We start from the raw sequence: 27,771 nt of genomic DNA on the forward strand, positions 1-27,771 counted from the left end.
CGGAAATATGAGACATTCCATTACTAAATCTAGTTTCGGCAAGTGTTGAGGCATCAGATGATATTTAAACCATTTGACTTTGATAGAGCCATGCAGCTGTTACAGGCCAACATTTTTGACTTACATCCTCATTTGGAAATGCTGTTTGAAGAAGATCTCGGGCTGCTACAATCTTCACATTGTTCTTGAACCAAAGCAGATCAGGAACAGACTGAACCGAAATCATTATCCAGGAATGTGTGTGGATGCTTCGGTGTTTCTTAACCTCCTGTTGCCACTCTTGGCTGCGTATTACACCTGCTACATGTTCAACGATTTGATGGAGCACTTCTGGCAGTCGGTTTTGGCTTCTTTGCTTTTCATTTACGACTGGGCTTTGAGGATTCTTCATTCTTTTCATTTGCAGTACCAACTTCCATGACTCCTTCCAAATTCACTTCTATCATTTCTGGGGTGATGTAAGGCTCTGAAAATGTGGATTGACCTTCTCCGGCTTCTTTGTTCAACTCCATTGCACACTATAATTTCTTCCACTGTCAAAATAGCTTAGATCTCTCCTTTGTACTCAATGGAGGCTTTTTCAGTGGTAACATTGCATGTAAACGTGCTCTATACACCTTACAACGCTCACTATAAATCTTCAACAAGTTGAATTACAAATTTTTTCCCTCAATTTTTTATTAAACACTGTGGAGAATGACAAAAGAAATAGCATGACACAATCAGTAGGGGTACTGATTGGGTCATGCGTCGCTCATGCCTGGTACAAAGTGGTACAATGGTGGTGGGGATGAATCATTTCGTGTCGCATTTTCTCGGCGATTTTTGTTAATCCACAGACGCATTGCACGTGTACATGCTCTATATGCCATTCAATGGTCACTACAGTGGACCCTTTACGATTGGTTCTCTGTACAATCAAATCACTTTACGATAAACACTCCATAACAAAATACCATTCACTATACGTACGATATGTAGTAAGCACCGGTCATTGTGATCGTGTTTACGAACTGAATTTTAATCCTATTAATGGCGATTCTAATAAGCAAAAATAGGAAGAATATTATCCATATATCTTTATCTTTACACTTACCAATTAACAAAATTAAATGATATGCAAAAATCGGAAGAATATTTTTCACAGGTTAACAAAACAAAAAAAGAAAGGAAGGCAACTACAACATGTATTCTCAGGTGGTCACCTTCCCAATTACTAACCAAGCCTAACATTGCTTAACTTCAATGATCGCATGAGAACCAGGGCATTTAGCCTAGTACGATCGCTAGCTGCTCAGCATGCCTGTAATGCCTTTATTCATAGCAATGGTCGCATTTTTGTTTTTTGTCAATCCACTAACGCAAGTTACTCCCATCTGAAAACTGCCTGGAGCGTAACTAAAGAAGTTTCACTTAAAAAAAAAAGAAAAAAAAAAAATTCCAGCGGGGGAAAGAGTCTATGTATGCTTTTCACCCATACACAAGAACAATGTATGGTGTTAACAAATGGTACCAGTGATTTAAGAGCTCATTAGAATAACAGAAGACGGTTAACATAAGTACAAGATATTACTGTTTATCACATGCTTCACAACTGCATTAAATGTTTAACAAAAATAAAAATTACATTAAATAAATATATACTGCTTGAGGCATTAGTAGTGGTAAATGATGAAAGAAAACAAGCATATAAAGCATTGACAAAAAAAAAAAAAAAAACTAAACACCTCATCATCTGCAATAATTTATATAGTTCTTCCTTGAATTTATTCAATTACCCACTTCCACAACAATGGACGTCAGTTTGTTTCAACAATCAACTACCTGCTGGCTGATTTCTATACATCTATCCTTCCTCAATCTAAATTTATGCCCCCTCTCAATCAGATCACCTCACAGATGCCTATTCTACAAATTCTGCAATTTGCTGGATTGAAGTCTTTCTTGTTCACCACCCTTTTGTTCCCTTCACCAATTTGTTGCCCTTATCTGCACCAATTCCAGCAGAACAACATTGTTCATAAAATGAAGCCTCCAAACAGATATAAAGCGCTCAAGATGCGGCCTAACCATTGCCTTGTACAATGAAATGATCACTTTATCCCTACTAGCAAAGTTCCTGAATATCACTGACAAACCCCATGAGCTATCCTAGCAGCATGTCTGCACCGCTCATTGAACTTTGTATCTGACTGCACAATTATCCCCCCCCCAGTCTTTTTCATTTTGAATGCCCACACTACTACAACACAGTCAGTACATTAATTTGGAATTACTGCTACTTATATGCAATATCTTGCATTTATTAACATTAAACTTTGACTGCTGTTTCTCAGCCTACTTTACTGCTTATTACACTATTTTCAGTTTTATATAATCACCTCTACTTAGTTATATAAGCAAAACACCGTACATGCAATTTTCCAAATAGCATGTTAAGCACGGGTTCAGGTCAAATAAGGGGGGGGGGAAGAGCCAAAAAGTTTAAATATACATCCAAATACAAAATTTGCAGTGGTAGAAGTCCCAAAATCCTACAGCACCTTAGGGTCCAAATGAATCTGAATTTTCCATAAAATAAGTAGAAATGAAAGTCATTAAAAGAATTAACTGACTGTTTATTAAAAATGTTTTCACATATAATTAATGGAAACTAATTACTGCTGATATAAATTTATCATCAGATTTAAATTGTTTGAATTTTATTATTTTCAACAGTAACATCGTATTGTATTTTTGATTAGTTAACGTATTAGTTTGTTTTAAAAATAGATTAAATAGGCTTGGTAGCGTTTGTTAGCTTATTCTTTAAATTTAGCTAGCAACTTTGTAATTTACAACTCGCACCACTATCGCATCGCTGTTTTTGGCAGGAATATCATAGTGTAACCAGGGGTTTAAATTGTAATAAATAAGTATTTTGAAGGTTTTAATCATTTTTGGGTTTATCTTCTGTATTTTATCGTATTTTAGATTAGTTAATGCATTAATTTGTATTTTACAAATAAATCATATAGGCTTAGTAGCATTCGTTAGCATATTTTTTTAAATTTAGCTGGTGACTAAGTTACAACTTACTACTCTTACCGCTAACTTATTGGTGTTTGTGGCGGTTACCCGCCACAAACACCTATGATCTTATAAGAAATAAGATCATAGCATAACCAGTAGCGCAAAAAAAATAGTAGGGTTTAAATTGTAATAAATAAACATTTAAGATTTTAATCACTTTCTGAGCATATCTTTTATTTGGCTAAGGATATAACTAATTTAACATTGTGATCGTTATGGTATAGCATATATCTCGAACTTAATAGCTAAGGTATAAGGTAAAACTGTGTGTGTGTGTGTGTGTGTGTGTGTGTGTGTGTGTGTGTGTGTGTGTGTGTGTGTGTGTTACTGCATTAGCTTAGTATAGTATTGTATGGTATGGTCAAGTATAGTACAGGGGTGGCCAACGAGTCGATCGCAGATTTAATTTCGGTCGATCACAACGAATTTTAAATATACAGTCATCCCTCGATTTGTGCACCTTTTGCAATGAAATTTTTGAGATGGTAGATTGCGGCGCATTTTGAAGGGAAAAAGTAGATCACATCACATATTAAGTTGGCCAATCCTGGTGTAGTAGATTAATCAATTAAATTTATTAACTTTATTAATTTTCATTGTTAATTAATTTCATCACACTTAGGGGAAATTATACCCAAGACTAGAGCAGCAAACGTGCTATGGCTCAGGGAAGAAAAGAAGGGGATAATTTTACAATGCATCACAGCCTAAAAAAACATGCAACTTGTGAAATGTTTGCGGACTTTCTGGAACAGGACATGATTTATGCAAAAGAGGATGTATTTGTGTGTGCTAGGTGCAGAGTGTCGAAAAATTAGGCACCAACTCAGCATTCTGATGGGCACCCATGAGAGTTTGAAGAGTAGGGTAGATGCCCTCAAATGAATTGAAATGGAGGCCCATCAAACTCATAGCTGCCCAACACAACATCAGAGCTCACTCTTGTGCATCAGGCAAAACAGCAGCAACCTTTGGGGCAGAATATGATGGTCCCACACTAGTTATTATCGGGAACTCCATTGTCAGGGAGATGGGAAATATATCGTGCAAAATGGATAGGTGGAATAGGACCAGGGTATGTCTGCCAGGGGCAAAAGTTGATGATGTACAGTAGATATCATCTTTTAAGGGTACAAAGGGTGATATTGTTGAACACAGCACAATTGATATTAAGAGTAGGAGATCTGCGAACTTACTTAACAAGTACAGGTCAATGTTGAAAAAAGTCACGAGTTACGGTTAAATTTGAAAGTGTCTGTAATTCTGCCCAGACACAATGGGAGGAGTACATGATGAGAGCCTTGTCAATCAAGTCGGCCCTGGAGAGATTGTGCAAGGCTCATGGGATAGAATTTTTTTCAGCGTGGTCTGTGTTTGTTAACAGGAGAGTGTTTCTACAGGGACGGGATACATTTAAATAGAAAGGGTGCAAGGATATTTGCTGAGGCTATCGGGGCAGTGTTAGTTGGGTCGAAAAACTGCTAGCTTGGGGGGATTCACAGACCAATGGTAGCCACAACAGAGGTGAAAGTGATTCTTGCACTGCTTCTATTGGAATGAGCAGCAGCGTGGAAAGTTGGGGATTTCAAGGGTTACTGAGAGTCATCATGGAATAAGTAAATACATGGGTTATGTTAGAGTAACTAAAAGTAAGAACAGGTGCATGTTCAGCAATGCTAGGAGTCTAGTAAATAAGTTTGATCAAAGGCTGACGTTGTTTGGATATCAGAGACATGGCCCACACAGAGATGAGGAATGCAGAATTGAAAATTGGAGAGCACAATGTGTACAGAAATAGACAGGATAGAAGAGGTGATGCTGTTAGTTAAGAAAAAATCTAAGAGTGCATCCAGTTGACATGGGTGGACAGTGTGGTGATGGGTCAGTTTGATGTGACAAGCATTGGAAAAACCAAGTTGGGAGTAGGAATGTATTATAGGCCTAATGACTCTGACAAGTACAATGAACAACTGTACAGAGAAATAGTGGGCCAGAAAATCACTGTCTTATAATGAGGGGTTTTAACTTCCCAGATATAGACTGCAACTTGTGGTGGACACTTGGACATTAAGCTTGATATACCATCATCAATATTATTTATAAATACAGAAAACAATAATGGACCCAACACTGAACCCTGAGGGACTCCGCTAATAACATTAGTCCACGATGAGCAGTGTCCATTGATTACCACTAATGTCTTCTCCCCTTCAACCACCCCTTTATCCATAGCAGCAATTTACTACCACTGCCACACTGCTCCGATTTGTGCAGCAGTCTTCCATGTGCAACAGTATCAAAAGCCTTTCTAAGATCCAAATATATAATATCAAAGTTATTCCCTGCATCCAGTTCTTTTGTGACTGCATCATAGTATCCAATCAAATTGGTCAGGCAAGACTTCCCCTTAACAAAACCATGCTGTGTCCGAGCTATAACTGAAGTCTTGTCTAGATGATCCTGCAGTGCTTCTTTAACCAGTGCCTCCATTAATTTTCCTGGAACAGAAGTTAAACTCACAGGTCTATAATTACTTGTGTCAGCCTTTGATCCTCCTTTGTGAATTGGGGTCACATTTGCACATCTCCAGTCTATGGGTACCTCCCCTGAGTCAAAGGAAGCTCTCATAATTATGGCTAAGGTTTGCTTATTTCCTTTGCTGTCTCCTTTAATATAACTGGATAGATCCCATCCACCCCCAGGTGCCTTTCTTGTGTTTATCTTCAACAATTTCTCCTCCACTTTCCTCTCAGTTATTACAAGCTTATCTAGCTTACTGCCAGAGTTGAATACACCTCTGGCATTCCCCTCGCTGAATAACTCCTCATGTGTGAATGTCGATGCAAAATATTTATTTAGTTTTTTAGCTACCTGAGCAGGATCATCAACAGTTGAACCATCGATATCAAGCATACCAATCTGATTCATCCCCTTCCTTCTAGAGTTTACTAAGTAAAGAACCCTTTGCTGTTTTTCTTCGCAACCTTGCCAAAGATTTCTCGTAATCTGCCTTTGCCTGCCTAACCTCCTTTGTAACTTGGTTACAGATCAACTTATATCTATCATAGGCTTCTGTGTCACGTGTTAATTTGTATGTAACCCATGCATTTTTCTTCTCTGCAATATGTCTCATTAGTTCATCTGACATCCATTTAGGCCTAAATTCTTGTCTAATAATTAATTCTTGTCTGTGTTATCTAATAATTCATTTAGATAACACTAGCAACATGATTTTTACATACAAGAACTTAAATGTTTTTTTTAACCAATTTTTATGCATAGATTTCAAAAATCACCATGATAGTTTCACATCATGTCACAATTATTAAATATAGGAGTTACGTTTTATCAAAATATGCCAATTTTGCATAATCTAGTCAAGTAATGTATGACATATTGATTTATTTTAACAAATATAAGCTAATTCTCTTAATTGTAGCAATGCCACGTCACTGAGTGGGTGAAGTTGATTCAATACCAAAACAAATGATATCAGGGCCATTAATAAAAGAAAAGGCTATGGAGTATGCATCTTTTCTAGGGCATAAAACATTTGAAACCAGTTCTGATTGGCTGGACAAATTTAAAAAGCACCATGGCTTACCTGAAAAAGTTATTTATAGTAAAAAGTGTCGTTGTAATTGAAGAAGACTATACCTATTGGAAAAAAACAATTTTGAAAAAAATTACGGAGAACTAAAAGCCCAAAGCATTCACCGTTGACGAAATAGGTCTATTTTTTAAAGGTGATAAATGTTTAAGTGGTAAAAATAGTAAGGAGAGAATTACAGTCTTGGTTGGCGCAAATATGGCTGGTAATGAAAAACTGAAGCTTTTGGTAACAGGAAAAGGTAAAACCCAATGTTTCAAAGGAGTAAAATCATTAGAGTTGGACTATAACTACAACATAAAAGCTTGGAAGACAACTGAAATTTTTGAAGAGTGGATTTTAAATTTCGATAGAAAGATGATGGAAAAAAAAAAAAAAAAAAAAAAAAAAAACCAGAAAAATTGTGTCGAATGTCGACAATTGCCTTGCCCACCTTCATTGGGTAATTACGAAACTTACAAGTTTGAAGCTTGTTTTCTTCCCTCCAAATACCTCATCCAAACTGCACCAAATATTTAATTATAGACCAAGGCATTATCGAGAATTTAAAAATGCACAACTGAAGGCACATACTGAAAAAAATTATACTGAGAATATAAACCAACCAACCTATTATATGTTATGGATTTGCAGATGTGCATATCAGAGTTAGCAAAAGTGTGGAGTCAAGATGTGATGGAAACAACAATTAAGATATTGTTTTGTAAAATCAGGTTTTGCTAAAATGCCAATTAACAGCAATGATAGGGATGAACAACTACAAGACATTGAGCAATCTTGGGAAGAACTCCAAGCGAAAGGTTTGATCACTGGAGAAATTTTTCATGATGAATTTTTAGGAGCTGTTAATGATGTCATAGTAGCTGAATATCCAAGTTACTCCAACATTTTGGAGAGTATTCAAAGAACTGATGACAATATCGATGAGTTGGATGAAAATGAGGGAAATATTAAACCTTCCAAATGTGAAATGTTGGCAGCATGAAGCATTTGAAACTTTGCGCTGAGGCCTTCACAATGTGGAGAAAATATTTCGGTGTTTAAACAAATGCAAACATCTTTATGAATGATGCACAGTAAAGTACTGAATACAACAAAAAAATAGCCGACCGGGTTAGCCGTGTGGGTAAAGTGCCTGCCTGGGTACTGCAAAAACCTTGGGAGGTGCATTATGGCCACAGAAGCCAATGCGTCAACAACTACGAGGAGAGAAAAAAAAAACACAACAAAGAACCAAAAATTATGAAATAATTCTTGAAAGTGTAAGTAATAAATTGTGCACATCATTTAAGTAGCCATTTCTTATGTATGTATTAATAAATTAATTGTTTTAAAATGTTAGAAAATTTATTCATTCTCGCCTATTTCTGATTTATTTTCCATATTTTACTATATTTCTCAATGTTAAATTACAGTATTTTTCATTGTTGAAAAGGTCATATTTCTTTATAATGAAATTTCTGTATAATGAATTTTTTCAAGCAAACGGTCGATTTTGTTATATAGAGGCCTGATTATAACTTTAAATGACTAAACTTAGAAGGAATAGGCCAATGACGTGGGTAATTTTTTTTTTTTTTCTTTTAAATGGCTAATGGCACTGTTTGTATTTGATGTAAATAATGGGAAAAAACTAACCTATTTTCAAAAAAATAAATTTAAAAAAAAAAAAAAACAGCATATTATCTGCAAAAGACTAACAAAGGGCCACCTAACAATAGCTTTGAATCAGATATGAATAAAAGCAAACATATCTCAATCAAAACTTCAGAATTTCATAGGTCTGTACTTAAAAACAACAACACAAAAAAAAAAAAAAAAAAAGTTAGGTAATGTATACAGTGCATTACTTTAGGTAATGTACATTTCATGCATGTTCAAATTTTTTCAATTAATTTCTTTTTTCTGTAATTAATAGCAGTAAATATAGTTATCTCATTATTATTAATTAATTACTAAGATTATAACTTTACAGAACACTAAATAAAACTACAGTTTTTCACTCTATAAACTTAGTTGTTCGGTTTAATTACAACTATATAATTTATTACTCATTAAGTTTCACTATCCCCTCCCCATTCATGAGTCTTGGATAACAACATACAAAGCATGTAGACTGTCTAAATCTAACAATACTGTTTAAAAATAACAGCCAATTTTAATGGATTTTGGAATGGCTCAAAAAAATCTTTCTAAAAGAAAGAAGTGCAAAATTTCATGAAAATCCAATAGGGGGAGGGATAGGGTTGTTACATGCAGGCTGACAGATGGACATGCTGAAAACAACAGGCAATTGTGCATATATACATACATACATATATACACACTATCCTACCATTAACATCCAAACACCACTCCACTGATAATTGGTCGCATCCTACCCAAGAAGCATATGTTAGAAAACAACTATAAATATGCTTGTATTAGTGTTAGTAATGGCCATATGGTAAAAGGAAGCCTAAGGCTTATTTTATTATATAATAATAAAATAATACTAGGCCTTTGAGGAGACAGTAATACAACTGTGAATGCAAAATACCATGAATGACACGATTACCAGACTTCCGACATGGAATGATATTAAATGCCAACATAAGCAATTGGTCTGCACATCACCTCAACAGAGTGAAGATCCCTGGATCAGCGATTGCTGGTGCAATCCTCAAATGGATTTGGACTGTGCTGAAGTTGTTATGAAATGACCCATAAAACCTTTGAAGATGACAGAATGTGACAAGAGAGCCCTGCAAAGAATTATCCACTCAGAACACAGACCAATATTGTTGCAGCATACACATGCCCTCAGCAAGACAATTAGGAGATGTCAGCACCAGTACAGTGTGCAGGATGCTGCATGACATGAGTTAATACAGTGCTGCAACTGTCTAGAAGCCACTAATCACCCTGACCAATGCCAGGCATCACAGTAGCTTGGTGTAAGGCCTGATGTCCTTGGACTATAAACCAATGGAAAGCTGTGCTTCAGAGTGACAAGTCGCAGTAATCGTTTGCCAGTCTAATAGTTATGCCTGGGTATGAGGTATGCCCAAAGAAAGCTACCTGCCACAATGTACTGTCCCAACAATGAAGTCTGCGGAGCCTGGGGCTGTTTTTCGTGGTTTTGCCTGGGACCATCAGTTGTTTTTGGATAAAACCATGAATGCTGCAGACTATCTAGACATCAGCATTCATGGCCACCTTTTACATCCTTTACAATAATGCATTATTTACATTGTGGCAGCACGCTGGGAAAGGCTCATACCTGTATCAGCAGGAAAATGCTCCATATTATACTGCTTGCATTGTGACAAAATCGTTTGGGGACATGAACACAGAAAAGTTAGTTGGCAAGCCTAGAGCCCTTACCTCAACCCTACAGAGCACTTCTGAGATGAACTGGATCATCAGTAATGCATGGTCGGTAGCACAGTTGGTATAATCGCCATCCCCAAAGCAGTCGGAAAAGACCTGAGTTCGAATCTCGCCAATGACGTGAGGGATTTTATCAAATGTTTTTTCTACAATGGATAAAAGGATGATTGAGTGGGAGAAGATGGTAATAAATGGGTACTGCTTTATGTGGAATAATGTTATTAGTGGTGTCCCTCAGGTTCGGTGTTGGGCCCCATTGTTTTTTGTATATTGATGAAGGTATATCAAGCTTAATGTCAAAGTTTGCAGATGATACCGAGGTTGGCAGGGTTGTTAATAACAGTAATGAAGTATGCTGATGCAACAGGATCTGGGTAGATGGGCTGAGAAGTGGCAACAGAAGTTTAACATTGACAAATGCAAAGTACTACATATGGGTAGCAGTAACCCCAGAGAAATATACCAACTATGTGATGTTACACTCAGGGTAGTGGAGAATGAAAGAGACCTGGGGGCAATTGTGCAGTCAGATATGAAGTTTTCTGAGCAGTGCAGACAGGCAACCAGAGTAAGTCATGGGGGTCTTGTCAATGATACACAGGAATTTTGCGAGCAGGGATAAGGAGGTGATTATCCCCTTGGAATAAATGGATCAGTGAAATGGGAAGGGTTTTTTTTGGCTGATGCTGTATAAGCTTGCTTTTCTTGCATCATGTGCCTCTATTAATGCTTATCAGGTGCATATGAGAGGCTGCCCAAAAAGTAAGTGCTGAACTTTCCACCACTTAGAAGGTTAAATGGTCAGAAATACTAGAGGACATTTACAAAAACTGGTGGAGAACGTGTTACAGAGCAGGTGTTTCAACCTCTAGTCTCTGTGGAATAAGAAAACTGTCATAAAGGCTAAAGGTTTCAGCACACATTAGTATTCCAGTAAATAAAGGTTATTTACAGATATGCAGTTGTTCAGATATTAATAGTAGGTGTGTGTGTATGCACGCAAATGCACCTAGAAACAATATGCATACAACTGAATTAGAGAACCAATACTTGACTACAAATAGCACTTGCTACCAGAGACAGAACAATGCACTTCTCTACCAGTAGTAAATACAAATGCACTTACTGCAAAGAGTACACTGATGTTTCCATCTCCTCTTCCCCACCCTCCCAGGGACTAAAAAATTAACTTTACTGAAAAAGTGCCTTTAAATTTTTAACATCTATATGACAAATTTATCTTAATCATACATACTGCTTAGGGAACAGATTTTGTTGAAAAAAAAAAAAAAAGTAATACAATGCAGTAGTATTCTTTGAGAAAATTAAGGGTATGCCAACAAAAAAAAAAAAAAAAAAAAAAGCTTGAATACCACTGCACTAGACCACATTACACATTTGCACTCTTCATGATACCACCGTGAGTATACATATATATTATTCACTCAAACAATGAATGAAATGCAGTATCACAGACTTGCTGATTAATATGATTATCTCATACAGGATTGAAGAGATGAGACTGCTTACAACCTGAGAAGGATGCTATTATTCTGATCATGGAATACCTTCTCCATGCCTGCCCTAAACTTTACACAGGTTTTTCCAGTCAATAGGTACTGATTGTAGAAACAAATGTCTGTCATAAATGTGTGTGTCATTTCCACTCTTCATTGTGTTGTTGAGATACAAGGTTGTTGGCATCCAGACATATCCCACTGACTGGGACACCAACAGCCATGTGTCTTCGTGAATTGGTTGATATTGCTAATTTTTCCTATATAGCAAAGAATTAATGGCTACATAGAAGTTGTGATGCTCTAGTATTCCAACTATTCCACTTATTTTGGAAAGATGTAAAATGTCCAATTCTCTAATGTTTTTGAGGGGCAGTGAATAATTTAGGAATACAGTGACACCTTATACTTTGCTCTTAAATGATACCCAAGAAGAGAAGAGAACACTGTTTACAAAGAAAAACAGCAAATGGAATCTAGAGAAAATCCCAACTGACTATATAACAGTTCAGTTATAAATGCTTGAACAGCTTCCTTGGGTATCATTTTTAAGGCTTACTGCAGCACATACAAATGTTAAATAGGGTTATAACATGAAAAATATGATTAAACACAATCACTAAACAAAGAAACTTGAATACACATAAGGACTTGGTGCAGCTGCAAATGCTGATTTGCTTGCATTCTGAACATAAACAAAAGTAATAACCAACATGACACTAAGCAAGTATTTTGAATGGTAGCATGTAGCTGCACTAATAATGGCGATTGGCATGCATGACATAAACAGTGGCATACATGATACTATATACATTTTAACTATTCTTTAATTCTTAGCCTCCTCAAAAATTAAAGGATCAATGAAAATTAATGGAATTGCTAACCAGCAACAAATTTCCAACATTGTAAAGCCTACCCCATTTCAGTCTTTGTTAGGGAGCACAATTATTAGATTTTGAGACATGGGTTACTACACTCATGATATCTGTTTCCTTATCTGCTAATGATGATGCCATCTGCTGATGATGCCAAAGGCATCATCAGCAGATATAACATTTTTATGTTATACAAATGTTGCACCTGAATAACATTTGTATGTGCTGCAGTAAGCCCTAAAAGTGATACCCAAGGAAACTGTCCAAGCATTTATAAGTGAACTGTTATAAAGCCAAGGTTGGGATTTTCTCTAGGTTCCATTTGCTGCCATTTTTTTTTTTTTTTTTTTTTTTTTTTAATGTGCACCTTTGGTGGCACCTACTAAATTTTGGACAGTAGTAAAATCTATTTGTCACAATTTTGCAACATGGAAATAACATCATTTCCGTTTCATAACAAAGAAAAATGGCGTTGGGAAAGGAGATCGTGCAAAGGATCATGGGAGGTGATCTTGCAGATCAACTACTAAATTTCAGATGGTAATAAAGTCAATTTATCATGATTTTGCAAAGCAGAAATAACATTTCTGTTTCATAACAAAGAAAAATGGGGTCAGGAGAGGAGATCACACAAAGGGCCATGGGAGATGATCTTGGATGTGCTCAGAGTGGCATAAACCAGCTGGATACAGAAAAACATTTGATTCAGGGCATACCACTTAGGTGGCTTTGGGCTAAATATTGCCACTTGTGGCAGAAACCTTTTGGTAACCAGAGAAATGGATATCTTGAGGGCATTGATCTTGGATGTGCTCAGAGCTGGCATAAACCTCCTCTGAGCAAATCCAAGATCATTACATTACATTACCTGCAATTCAGCCTTACCAGTTGAAGCGCATGTAATGTAGATGTTACAATAGCCATCTGTATATTTCCAATCATAAACATTTTTCCGCAACCAGCAGGGCTGGTCAAGAATATCTGAATCAGTTTGTGATTGGGTAATAACAGACTCCAAATTACATGTATGAGTAGAATCTTTTGCTTGTTATTATTCATTCTCATTAAGTTGCAGAAATCCTCGTTGGTCATCAAATTTTTGTATTTCTTTGCAATTGCACTGAGTCAGTTGAGCATGGTGAGCTTTCATCTCACTGTTTCGATGATTGTAAGTTTCCAAAGGAGTCTTCTTCTGGCAGTCACATTACAAGGCTATGCAGGTCATTACCGCATGTTTCATCAGGGTCAATGCCATCGTTGTCTTGACACATCATCATACATATTTCAATTGTTTTGTGAATGTACAAGTCCAATTCATACAATTTATGATCTAGTAGTATGAGTACTTCATTGTTGTCAAAGATCTTGACATATTTCATCTCTGACAGTATCTCTGTTTCCTCATTGTGAAATGGAATGTGCAGCTTTACCATCTTGCATTTGTACACGTTGAGATCCTGAGCGAGGTCATAATTTCAATAGCATATTATGCGTGGAGACTGTCATTTCTTGCAGATCTCATAATGCTGCGAGTAATTCTGACAAAGCATGCCAGAGTAACACGATCCAACATGATAATATGGTTGTAACATACAAATACTTGTATTGTTGCAATCATACTATTCAACAAATGGCTACAATAAAATGGATAATTAACATTAGTAGAGGCATATGATGCAAGAAAGCAAGTTTATTCAGCATCAGCCAAAAAAAAAAAAACACACACACACACACACCACTCCCATTTCACCCCTCCGTTCGCTTGAAATACCTATCCAGTTGAGCCTTAAATTTGTTTAGGCTATCAACTTCAACGACAAGTGATGGAAGTCGGTTCCACCAACCAACCACCCGCTGGCCAAAGGCAAATTTCCGCACATCTATCCGACATCCGTCCTTCTCAATTTGAATTTATGCCCTCTGAGCTGATTATTCTGAGCAAGATGAAGAATCCCATTGGCATTGAGCATGCACAAACCATTCAAAGCCTTATACACCTCTATCAGATCACCTCGCCGGTGCCTAGTCTCCAGACTCTGTAATTTGCAAAACTTAAGCCTTTCTTCGTAAGAGCAACCCTTTGTTCCGTTCACTAATCTTGTTGCCCTTCTCTGTACCCGTTCCAGCAGCTCTACATCCTTCTTGAAATGAGGCCTCCAGACCTGTATACAGTACTCAAGATGTGGCCTAACCATTGCTTTATACAAGGGAATAATCACCTCCTTATCCCTGCTAGAAAAATTCCTGTATATCATTGACAAGACACCATGAGCTACTCTTGCAGCTCGTCTGCACTGCTCAGAGAACTTCATATCTGCCTGCACAATTACCCCCCAGGTCCTTTTCATTCTCCACCACTGTCAGTGTAGTACCGCAGAGTTGATACGTTGCTCTGGGGTTACTGTTTCCCATATGTAGTACTTTACATTTGTCAATGTTAAACTTCATTTGCCACCTCTCAGCCCATCTGTTCAACCTTTCCAGATCCTGTTGCAGCAGCATAGCATCAGTGGTGTCCTTAACAACCCTGCCCACCTTTGTATCATCTGCAAACTTGGACATTAAACTTGATATCCCATCATCAATATCATTCCGAAAATAAATACCGAAAACAACAACGGACCCAACACTGAACCCTGAGGAACTCCACTAATAACATTAGTCCACGTTGAGCAGTGTCCATTGATTACCACTCTGTCTTCTGCCACTCAACCATCCCCTTATCCATAGCAGCAATTTGCCTCCAATGCCATACTGCTCCAATTTGTGCAGCAGTCTTCCATGTGCAACAGTATCAAAAGCCTTTCTAAGATCCAAATATATAATATCAAAGTTATTCCCTGCATCCAGTTCTTTTGTGACTACATCATAGTATCCAATCAAATTGGTCAGGCAAGACCTGCCCTTAACAAAACCATGCTGCGTCTGAGCTATAACTGAATTCTTGTCTAGATGATCCTGCAGTGCTTCTTTAACCAGTGCCTCCATTAATTTACCTGGAACAGAAGTTAAACTAACAGGTCTATAATTACTTGTGTCAGCCTTTGATCCTCCTTTGTGAATTGGGGTTACATTGTCACATCTCCAGTCTATGGGTACCTCCCCTGAGTCCAAAGAAGCTCTCATAATTATGGCTAGGGGTTTGCTTACTTCCTTTGCTGCCTCCTTTAATATAACTGGATAGATCCCATCCACCCCAGGTGCCTTTTTTATGTTTATCCTCAACAATCTCTCCTCCACTTTCCTCTCAGTTACTACAAAATCATCCAGCTCACTGCCAATGTTTACTTCACCTACATCATTCTCCTTCGTGAATAACTCCTCATGCGTGAATGTAGATGCAAAATACTCGTTTAGATTGTTAGCCACCGGAGCAGGATCTTCAACTGTTGAACCATCAATATCCAGTGGACCGATCTGATTCATCCCTTTCCTTCTTGAGTTTGAATAGGTAAAGAACTCTTTTCTGTTTTTCTTTGCATCCTTTGCCAAGGATTTTTCGTAGTCTGCCTTTGCCTGCCTAATCTCCATTGTGACTTGGTTACAGACCAACTTATATCTATCATAGGCTTCCATGTCACCCATTAATTTGTATGTATCCCATGCATTTTTCTTCTCTTTCACATGTCTAATTAGTTCATCTGACATCCATTTAGGCCTAAATCTTGAACAATATTTCTTAGTTGATATGAAAAGCCTAGTAGCTCCCAAGATTAATTCTTTGAATGCTTCCCATTTTGAATTTGCTGTTGGTAACATCAGTTGGTTCCACTGTATAGAATTTAAATACTGTCTCAGACCATCATAGTCGCCTTTACGAAACCAAAAACCCTTCCCTTTACATCTGATGGTAGTTACCTCCTTGAGTAAATCCCACTTCAACACACTGTGATCACTGCCACCTAGTGGTTCATTTATCTGCAGATTCTTAATGCATGAAGAATCACTACTGATAATCAGATCAAGAGTATTGCTCCCTCTTGTTGCCTCACGAACATACTGATGTAGAAAACAATCATCCAATAAATCCACAAAAAACTTGCTAGTGTGCGAGTGACCAACCCACAAATTCCAGTCAATATCTGGGAAATTAAAATCCCCCATTATAAGACTCTCTGATTTACTGGCCCACTCTATTTCCCTGTACAATATCTTATTATACTCATCAGAGTCATTAGGCCTATAGCACACTCCTACTCTCAATTTTGATTTCCCTATGCTTATGTCACACCAAACTGACTCGACACTGCACTGTCCATCGATGTCGACTGGCTTCACTTCCTTGGACTTTGTGTTTCTTAACTAATAGCATAACCCCTCCTCCCCTCCTGTCCTGTCTATCCTTTCTATACACATTGTATTCCCCAAATTCCAGTTCCGCATTCCTTATATCTGTGTGACACCACGTCTCTGATATCCCAACAATATCTGCCTTTGATGTTTTGAGCAATACCTCAAATTCATCAAATTTATTTACCAAACTCCTAGCATTGGTGTACACGCAGGTATACATGCACCTGTTGCTATTCTTGGCTATCCTAACACAACCCATGTGTTTACTTGTACCGCAATGACTCCCAGCAGTCTCTGAAATATCCTGCATCTTGTTTTTCAGGCTTCTGCTCATTTCAATAGAAGCAGTGCAAGAATCACTTCCACCTCTGCCAGTGGCTACTGTTAATCTATTAGTCCTTGTATCCCCCCCAACTAGCAGTTTTCCGACCCACCTAACTCTGCCTCGACAGCATCAGCAAAAATTCTTGCACCCTTTCTATTTAAGTGTATCCCATCTCTGTAGAAGCAATCTCTCCTGTTAACAAGTACAGTCCAGGCTGAAAAAAAATTCTACCCCTTGAGCCTTGCACAATCCCTCCAGGGCCGAATTGATCGACAAGGCTCTCATCATATACTCCCTCCTATCGTGTCTGGGCAGAATTGCAGACACTTTCAAATTCAACCCTAATTCACGGCTTTTTTTCAACAGTGACCTGTACTTGCTAAGTAATTCCGCCAGTCTCCTACTCTTAATATCATTAGTGCCAACGTGTACAACTATATCACCTTTTGTGCCCTTAAAAGATGATATCCGCTCTACAACGTCATCAACCTTTGCCCCTGGCAGACATACCCTGGTCCTATTCCACCTATCCTTTTTACAAAGCATGTTCCCCGCTTCCCTGACAATAGAGTTACCAACAACTACTAGTTCCTGTGGGACCAGCGCATTCTGCCTAGGGGGCTGCCTCTGTGTTGCCTGATGACCAAGTGCAAGCTCTGGCATTGATGTGGGCAGCTGAGAGCTTGATGGGCCCCTCAATATATTTCCTTCAAGGGCATCCACCCTGTCCTTCAAGCTCTCATAAAGGCCCATAACAACGCTGAGTTGTCGCCTGATTTCCTTGCACTCCTTACATCGTGCACACACAAAGACATCCCCCTTGGCAGTATCATGTCCCGTACCCGACTGCTCCGCAAACATCAAGCAAACAGTGCATTTTAAAAGACTGTGATTCAGAGGGCAACTGAATGATATCCGCAACTGAATAATTAGGCTATTGGCCTAACCTCTTCCAAACATTGATTCGGTAGAGTAAGCAGTGGGCATGTATCCTATTTATAACTAATGTTGATTCAGTAGAGTAAGTAGCGGGCATGAGCATAAATTACATCATTCATGATTTCGGTTCTAGCTGTTTGAAATTTAGCAGGTCTCATCAAAAAGTGTTTACACATAAAACATCTTTCGTGCACACAGGGTACAACACTAAATCATGGTATGGGGAGTCACCAGTTAAAAACAGTCATTCACCTCTGGTCTTTACTGATGGCACACAAATGGCAAGATACTATGCTGAAACCATTCTAAGACTGCTTCTACCCTGTCTACAACACCATCCCAAATGCCAGCCCTATGTGATGTGGACATGTTACCTTGGCCTGTACATTGATGAGACCTGTCATCCATCAAATGCATCATTTTGGACATTCAATGACTTCTACCTCTCAGTCCCTGCCACTGTTATCTGACTTACAGCTTAAGTAGAAGAAGCAAGCCTCAGTGCTCACTAAGATAACATTAGTGAGTCTTTCTGACTTCCTACTGTGATGTCTGGCTGTTTGTATTACCATTCAGAGGCCATACTTTATACTACTATGCACTACACTTCCATAAGTAAATACTGCAGAATTCATACACCACTTATTTCCTGACTACACTGATATATCATTCCACTTATTTTGAGATCAAAGTATTACAATCCTTTTTCAGTGGGATTAAGTAGTAATTTCAGTGATGAGCAGTAGTTCCAATAAACAAGTCAATTGTGAGAATGCACTTACTCCTTGAATGGGTTAAGGAAGGACAACTGAAGTAACCAAGTGAAAACAATGCCCCTGTGAGGAAAACTTGAAAAGGCATGGTTTGTAAAGATTACAAACTAGATATCTGTTAGGGAGGATCCTCACTGAGGTATGCATGTAAAGGTCTAAATGGAGATGAATAAAATTTATGGGGTGACATATTCTTCCTGGGAGGGAAGAGGAAATGGGGGAGAGATCATAAAATAAAACTGGAATACCAAAACACAGACTCCAGAAGTTTTATTTACTTTTAGCCAATAAATGGTCAGCTAAAAGAGCAAATGAACGAGTGCTTAGCGAAAGTGGGTAATCATCAAATACTTAAAAAAAAAAAAAAAAGTTTAAAGAACATATGTTCTTTTCTTAAATTAATTGAATTTTCCATTTTCTGTGATTAATACAAGTGAAGTAAATAATTAACTAATAAAATATAAAAAATAGTTTTTCACTTCACTGAAAATACTCCACAATATAATATTCACTAAATATTTGGCAATATTTTACTAAATTTCTTCCTGTCTTGTTTTCAATTAAAATTGAAGTGTGTACATTTCATGAATCTTCTGAGATTAATCAATAACAAGTAATAATTTATTTATATGTTTGACAAATTAAAAACTAAAATAAACTCTTCTAAAAAACAGCCACTTTAATATGTGCAGTACTTGAACGAAGAATTTCTTTTCCTCCAACAAGCACACTGCCACAAACAGAATTTTCAGTGCCTGAGTTAATTAGTATATACTAATTACTTGTACAATATATCAAAAACTCACGAAAAACATGTGTGGGTGGGGAGTGTTGGAAAATTTCATGAAAATCCATTCAGTGGGAGTAGAGTTTGTATGTACAAATGGACAGATATGCTCAGGATAATATAGTAGTATCTGGGATGGGGGAAATAAAAATAAAATAAATTTTCTGTTTATACTCCGGCACGACAACCAAGTCAGTAGAGTTTACAATAAATCGTCAATACAAATATTTATCGTATTTAGTAGTCACGGGCTTGAACCCCGGTCCACTCAAGGAACGCGTGCTATGCACTCTCGCTCCTGACCACTGGGCTACGTCAGGCCTAAATGTAATGGTACCATGGTTAGCTTTGTTCCCTACTTTTTGTTATAGTTATGTTAACATCGTTAATTATTCTGGTGGGCCCCTTTCTCTCCTGGACATGATACAGCTAATAGGTGCTTTAAGCATTTGTAAACAACTGAAAACCTTTTGTCATTTGGCAATTTAATACTAACAGGTCAGGCAGCATTTACCTAAAGGCCACATCAGAAAATGTCACTGGAAGGTGGGGAGTCAATAACAGTAAGTATAGACTTCTCCTCCAACAAAAACTCAGCTTAACTGTAGTTAAGTTTCAATTTCATGAATAAACCAGGCAATAAAGTGTTTCTATTTTATATGTACTGTTCATTTTAATAGCTTAAAACAGACATCACTTTACTGTAGTAATATTTTAAATAACTTTAGTTACATTTATAATCATAGCTCTTGTTCCCCAATTGTCATAAACCACTAGTTATCAATTGAAACTTACTTTGGACCAGTTAATTTTCCAAATATTCCCCTAAAGGCCAGAAAAATTTTGGTAAACACTAAGAGTATTATTAATATCCATGAAATCACAAAAGTAACAGTTTATTTTTACTAGAGTAACATTACACCTTAACACTTTCACTGCTAAAATATCATGTAGCATACCTACAATGCTGATCATAATGCTATATATCATGAACTTAAAGCAGTGTCAGCAGATTAGCAGCAGGCTCTAAATGGAAAGAAAAGTTATCTCCAGAAAATGAGTACAGCTCTATGAGTAAATGTATCAATAACCTTAACAATCACCCAGCAATCATCTTCGGTATCTTCATATTCCAGTTTGACCTTGATTAGCAGCAAGAATTTTGTAGCTATTTAGCAGTATAGCTATACATCAGTAGCATAGTAATGCTGAGAACAAAAATCTCCACAGAAAAAAGTACTTTTGTTTGGATTAATTATTAAGTATACTGATGACTTTAGTGAAGCATCACAGGAGACTGAGGGCCTCCAAGAAGTCAAGCATCGACAGAAAGGCCTTGTGATCAATTCAAGAAAATTTTATCATTATTGTGGTTCCACATGCAAGTCTTTCAGCTCAACTCTCCATTACAGGATTTTTTCTCCCATAAATCTACTTTTCACATTGGTAGCTTGCAACATGCATTTTTCTTGATGCAATGAATTTTAACAAACAATATTTTATTGCAAGTGATAATTTGCTTTTTTTTTTTTATACCCCTAACTAGTAAGTGACCCAAAAAACAAAAACTCTGCAACCAATCACAGTAGAACTGTTACTGTCACATTCACCACTGATGATAAGCCATATGGTGTCACTAGAAGCAAAAGTGTTGATCTGTGTATAACTGCTGTTGTTTATTTTCACTAGCTTTCCATTTAGGAACTTTACTTTAGGAATTAACTTTAATATGTACTCAAAACTTCATGGACCAGTAAACACAAAATTTTTCCTATCTACAGCACAGTGGTTAAAAAATACTGACAAACTTTTTATTAGTAATTCAAATCTTGTTTTTAACCCACTCCAGTTCAAGGATTTTAAAACCTCTCTTTATAGATTTTATGGGGCATTAGTGGACATTAATATCCTTCAAAATTCAGAAAAATGCTTTTCTATTAATAAGTAGTCAACCAGTAGTATGTGTACTGCTTGTCAGTGGCATGCCTCCTAATGTGGAAAAAGTAACATTAAAATTTACATGACTGATTTGAAAAAAATAGAAATGAAGATAAACACAGAGTTTAAATTTGACTCTTATTATTATAAAATAAGAGACCAGAATTTCTAAGAGATGGGAACCTATGGGTCATATTTACCATCTTTTAGAATTAATTCACAGTTAAGTATAAACACTAGTCAGCTCCTCATGACATCAATTCTTTAAGGATGAAGGTTGTTTGTTAAACTATACCGAATTTATTTTATGAATGGAAACTTATTTTCATTTTTATTCTTTCAAGTACTTATGTTAATTCTTTCATGCAGTTAGAAAACCATTATGTGGTGACAGGCATGGTCCCTGGTGTGTGGTGGGGGTATTGATTCCATTTAAGGGCTTCTGACCTTTAAAAATTTTTACATGGCATTTTTTAAAAAAGATTCCTTTTATACAATAGAGGTAACTGAATTTTTAAAATTACCAATCCCCCCCCAAATTCAAATTGAATTTGTCTTGGGTGGTTACACATCTAGGTGACACATTTCGAATATAATGTGTGGCTACCACCTATAGATGATCTACAGTAACACTGACAAAGAGGTGACATGCATGCAAAGGAAAATATACTCACACACCTACATTCAAATAGTTTATATTATAAACTATGGTCAAATGTCCCTTATGTGGGACCTTGCAAAGCCCTCCTAAGAGAGTTGTTTGTTTGTTATTTGGTTTTTTAGGAGCATTAGCAACTAAGGCCATATTGCTCCGCGGATATGCGATGGTCATTCCCTGACCTTTCCGAATCCTCCGTATTTGGTGGGCACGGGCTCGAACGCTGGTCTAATCAAGAAGCATGTGCTATGCACTGCGGCTCCTGCCCACCTGGCTTCGGAGGCGCCAACTAAGAGAGCCTGTGTTGTGTTGTGCATAATGCCTTCACAAGTTGCCTATTAGGCAATTGTTGTGAAGGCATTCGCAATATGAAATGATGCCACAATAATTAACTTTGATTAATTTACTGTGTATAGAAATGATGCATTTGCACTAACTATACATCAATAATATAATCATTAATTCAGAAAAATTACATTAGCAATATCTAAATCTTGGTACAAAAAACAAACAATAAGGAGATATTTTATAGCAAACTGAGACATTCACATATAGAAGCAAGCACAGCACTATGCATTAGAATAGCACAATCGCTTACACAGGTTCAGAAAGGAATGGCAGTTGGAACCAGAAGCACCTTTGTATATCTGCATAAATTCATAGCCCATAGGGCATATAAAACCAAATTTCATGCCAGATAATGCTCACAGGTCCTATGTTGCTAGTTCCTATTGCAGAAAAATCATGGCATTAGCATTATGAAATCAAAACAGAGCACATCACGAAGGAAGGGCACTGTATACACAGTGCTGCTAAATTTCACATTTTTCTTTAATCGCAAATTGTTATTACTTACTGATCTTCTACCACATGGCCCCAATAAATACTGAATATTAGCATTCTACATTTGTTGTTGGCAATAAAGACCAAGCACACAGGCATGTTGAGTGCTAGTGCTGTATTAATAAACAAAACATATTTCCCCATAAAATGAAATACACAAAATTTGTATACAGGCTAAAAAAAAAAAAAAAAAAAATCAGGAAACAGGTAATTTCTGTGTATGTGTACCTCCTATGATAATTAAGTTTCAGAAAGTGATTACAATAGTAATAAATATCTATTTTATTATTTTTGTGTAATTTAATAGTATTCCATAAAATGAATTGAAGCAATGCATGTATTTATTACTTCTTGATTTGTGTAGACATAATTTCAACTATAATGATGAATGAATGTCAATTGCTGTCTGATGGTTTTTTTTTTTGGAATAATAATAAATAAACTTCATTCCATTCCATTTATGTATTAACCACTGAATAATTCTGTAAACAATAATGGCAATACACAATGCATCTGACAACATATTGGAGAATCATATGCCTTTTTTCATTACAAAATAACTGTATATAGTACAGCAAATACAATTGAAAAGCAAACACTGAACAATCAATTTTGCCGATGAATATACAATTATCAGACCTGTACGGAAAAAAAATAAATAAATAAATACAAGTGAACAAATAATTCCCTTTGAATATTTATTAAAACCTAAAGCGAAATCGTTCGAACACGTCAAATTTGCTTAAAACCGGACTTCGCTTACTCCATTTCAATTTTCTTTTCAATTTCGACTATCAATTTTATTCAAGCATCAATATAATGAAATCATATAATATCTAGTGTTCATTAAAATAAAACTAAACGAAATGCAAGATTCTATTTTCAAAAGAAACTTGAGGCTTTCGTTCAACCGGAAGCCATGAGAAAAAGGAAGCCAGAGAAGCCAGGGTTTATAACCGGACTACTGTCACTAGCAGCATTTTGACAAGACGGGGTTAACATGGCGACGGAAAGATAAGCATAAGGTGATGCGAAGCACATTTTATTCATAAGACATATGCATAAAAAACATCGGATGACTACGTTAAACTAAAACTTTTGATGAATATATATATTAATCCCACCTGCCATAAATGCCTTCTGTTAACTTTGACCTTTTTGCCGGTCGTCTGATCTTCCCACATTCCGTATTTCGCCTCTTCATCTCTAGATTCACACTCTAATTTCCGGAATTCCAAATAATTATAACGTTTGTGACATAAACGTTTCACTACAAAGGAAAAGCGGAAACAATGACGCGTCCATTTATCCCGCACACACGGAAAAAAAATACCGGATTAATTGTGCCCTACGAATTTTCGAATTATACCAAACATGCCGTCTCTCTTTCTTATTAACAATTTTAACTTGGTTTTGACGTAGCGTCAGACATCACCCTTCCAGCGACACTACTGCCACCTACAATATTTTCAATTGAAATATCTCTTTTAGCATCATAATCCCGAATTCTAATTTTAGCGCAGCGTTATCGCTCTGTAGTTCAGTGGTTCTCTATCTTTTACTAGATACAGTATACCAGAATCCACACCTTAAAGGTAAACTTGGAAATACCACACCGTCTCTCCGTTTTTTTTTTCTCTCAAACTAAAATAAAAAAGAACCATGAAACGAATCGTTTGAACTAATATTAAAATTTAATCTTTCAGTTTATCCTTTGGTTTGCGATATTCAATAGTACAATTAAATCCTGATATTAGTTTAAAATTTTAATGCTAAAACAAAATTTCTACTTGATCTAAAAATATGGATGTAGCGAATATCAATTATAAAGCACGAAAAACAACTAGAGAATGACATTTTTTACAGAAAAAGAGAAAATTTAATAATGATATATAAATAAAAAATAATATTAGACTAAATTATAGTGATAGAAAGAACGAAATGCAAATTATGTACAGTGCTCGAACTGTATAATATTAACAACGGGTACATTAATTATATGATAACAAAAATAAGGTTCATTATATTATTTGTCAGATATTTATCAAAACACTTATAAACATTATGAACCAATTCAAATGCGTTACATTCAGACGCCATGATTAATTGTAAATATCCTCATGCTCGTAATCGACAACGACCGTCTTAACAATTTGGCAAACCTTTGCATTTAGTTTTAAAAATCGAAAGCATTCTTAAATTCAGGGGAAGTTCTATAGAACGGAGGTGTGTAAATGTGTCTCCTGTTCAAAATGGAAAATCAAACGGTGACATTAGCTATTATAGTCCTGTAAACCAGACTTATGTTAATGGAGTCAGTGGTTAAAGAAGTATTGCAGGATCGTCTTAACTGGAACGGAATTATACGTAAATCAGAGCGTGGGTTTGTTAAGGGGGGGGGGGGGAATTGCTATCTAAACAATCTAATTAGCTACTATGATGTAGTGACAAAGGAATTGGGTGCATAAAATTAGTTTAACCTCATGTATTTAGATTTCAGTATATCATTCGGCACTGTTTCAGACGAAAGATAGCTGCCAAATCGAAGCAGTTGTTGTTGTTGCTGTTATTTGATTTTTAGGAGCATTAGCAACTAAGGCTATATTGCTCCGGGAATATGCAGTGGTCATTCCCTGACCTTCCGCATCCTCCGTATTTGGTGGTCACGGGCTCGAACCCCGGTCTAATCAAGAAACGTGTGCTACGCACTGCTGCTGCTGCTGCTCCTGCCCACCTGGCTATGGAGGTGCCATCGAAGCAGCGTGGCATTAGAGACCAGTTACTGCTATGGTTAAAGGGCTGATTCAGTGACAGAAGACAGATAGTAGTAGTAAATGGGCAGTGATATTCTCGAACTAATTTATTATTGGGTTTCCTCAGGGTTCGATGCTGAGTCCCTTACTGTTTAGGGTATTTATTAACGATATTGATCAAACCATATAAAGCTTATTATCTACATTTGCACGGTGGTTAAGAAGGAGGACACTATCAGAATCCACAACTTAAGCATGGTGGTTAAGGACAGGTATCAAGGCATACTACTGCAGCAAGATCTATATATATATTAGGCAGAAGAGCCGAAAAGTGGCAAATGCGCTTTATCTTTAGTAAATGCAAGGTACTGCATGTGGGCACCAGTAATCCCAGAATAACATACCAATTAGGTGGTACTATTATAATTATTATTATTATTGTTGTTGTTCTTATATTATTTCTTCCTGATTAGAGGATTCCACTCAGTGACGGGTTCTGCTACCAAGTACACAGGGTGGTTGTAATGTCTGGTGTTACTGTTGGTTGAGGAACTCTCGGACTATCCTACAGATGTTCAGGACTGTGACTTGCTGGAGTTCCTTGAAGGTGATCTTTGGGAGACCTACTGCTGCTATGTAGGGTCTTTGGCACCATACCAGTGGTTGACACGATAATCACGATGATCGTTACTTCTTGCATATGCTACATCTCCTTGATCTCCTGTCTTAGGTTCGTATACTTCCTGATCTTTTCCCCGTGGGTTTTCTGCAGTTTGCCAGTGTTGGGTACTGCTATGTCAATCAAATAGGTAGCCTTTTTCTTCTTGTTTACAAAGGTTATGTACGGTCTGTTCTGCGGGATTGTCCTATCCGTTATTATGGCGCGGTCCCAGTACAGCTTGTGGGTTGGGGTCTCTAGTACTGTCTGGGGGGTTCGTACTTGTAGTACGGTACACTTTCTTTGATCAACTTGTATTTCCTTGCTAGCTTCTGATATATTATCCTGGCTACCTGGTCATGGCTATGAGTGTACTCAGTCTTGGTGATCACCGTGCATCCCGCGGTAAAGTGTTGGATCGTTTCTGAGGCCAGGTGGCATCGTTGACATATGTCATCGAACACTCCGGGCTCCTTGGCGATGCATTTTCTATGGTTCCTGATGTTCATTACCTGGTCTTGGATGGCGAGTATGGATCCTTCAGTCTCGGGGAAGAGTGTCCCGCTCGTGAGCCATGCATTGGAAGCAATTTTATCTATATGATCTTGATGGAGATCATTGTAGTGTCTGCCATGGAGTGTCTTCTCAGCCCATCTTTCTAACTTCGTTTGTACCTCCTGGTTGGGGGGACTCCTCGCTTAGGTTGAGTGGGGTATACCGCTTATCTGTCTTCCTTATGGCCTGGTGGAGTGTTGCTGTGTGTTTCTGGAAGTAATCCTTATTATTATTATTATTATTAGGATTGCCCATAATTGATAACATAAACTCATATTTGTGTCTGTAAATTGCGTGTGTTCTCTGGTCGATTTCCATGTTTTGCTAGACGAAAAAACCCCAGCTTCTGGGGGAAAACCTCGCTATCTACGCCTGAGACCGACTAACTCAGCCGCGAAATGAACAATTAAAGTTCCTAGCGTCTTCGACAGGATTCGAACCCGGGCCTTTTCTATCCGGTAATTAGATGGTACTAACACATTTAAGCTGGTGGAGAACGAAGGAGACCTAGGGACAATTGTACAGTCCGATATGTTCTTCTCTGAACAGTGTAGACTGGCTGCCACATGAGGTTTTGTCAATGATATAGAGGAACATTGCCAGGAGCGAAATAGAGGCATTGTACGAGTATAAGGCAATGGTTAGGTCACGTCTTGAATACAAAATACAGGTCTGGAAGCTTCAATTTAAGAAAGATGTGTATCTCTTGGAAGAACGAGTGCAGAGAGGAACCACCTAGAGAATAACTGATTGTTGGAACAAACACCATTTGGTCTTGTGGAAGTGGATAGTTTTAATAAATT

General features: G+C 37.2%; 1 protein-coding gene across 1 annotated transcript in view; it reads right to left on the minus strand.

Moving 5' to 3' along the window:
• Positions 1-24,450, minus strand: part of LOC150091426 (macoilin) — a 301,613-nt gene extending 277,163 nt beyond the window's left edge. The window contains exon 1 of the mRNA XM_090375398.1: positions 24,127-24,450. Coding sequence (XP_090231524.1) covers positions 24,127-24,206 — 80 coding nt within the window. The 5' untranslated portion in view covers positions 24,207-24,450. The remainder of the gene's footprint in view (positions 1-24,126) is intronic.
• Positions 24,451-27,771: the final 3,321 nt, after the last annotated feature.

The sequence above is a fragment of the Mastigoproctus giganteus genome, chromosome 1, assembly GCF_048544385.1.
Source record: "Mastigoproctus giganteus isolate SK-2022 chromosome 1, ASM4854438v1, whole genome shotgun sequence".
Lineage (NCBI taxonomy): Eukaryota > Metazoa > Arthropoda > Arachnida > Uropygi > Thelyphonidae > Mastigoproctus > Mastigoproctus giganteus.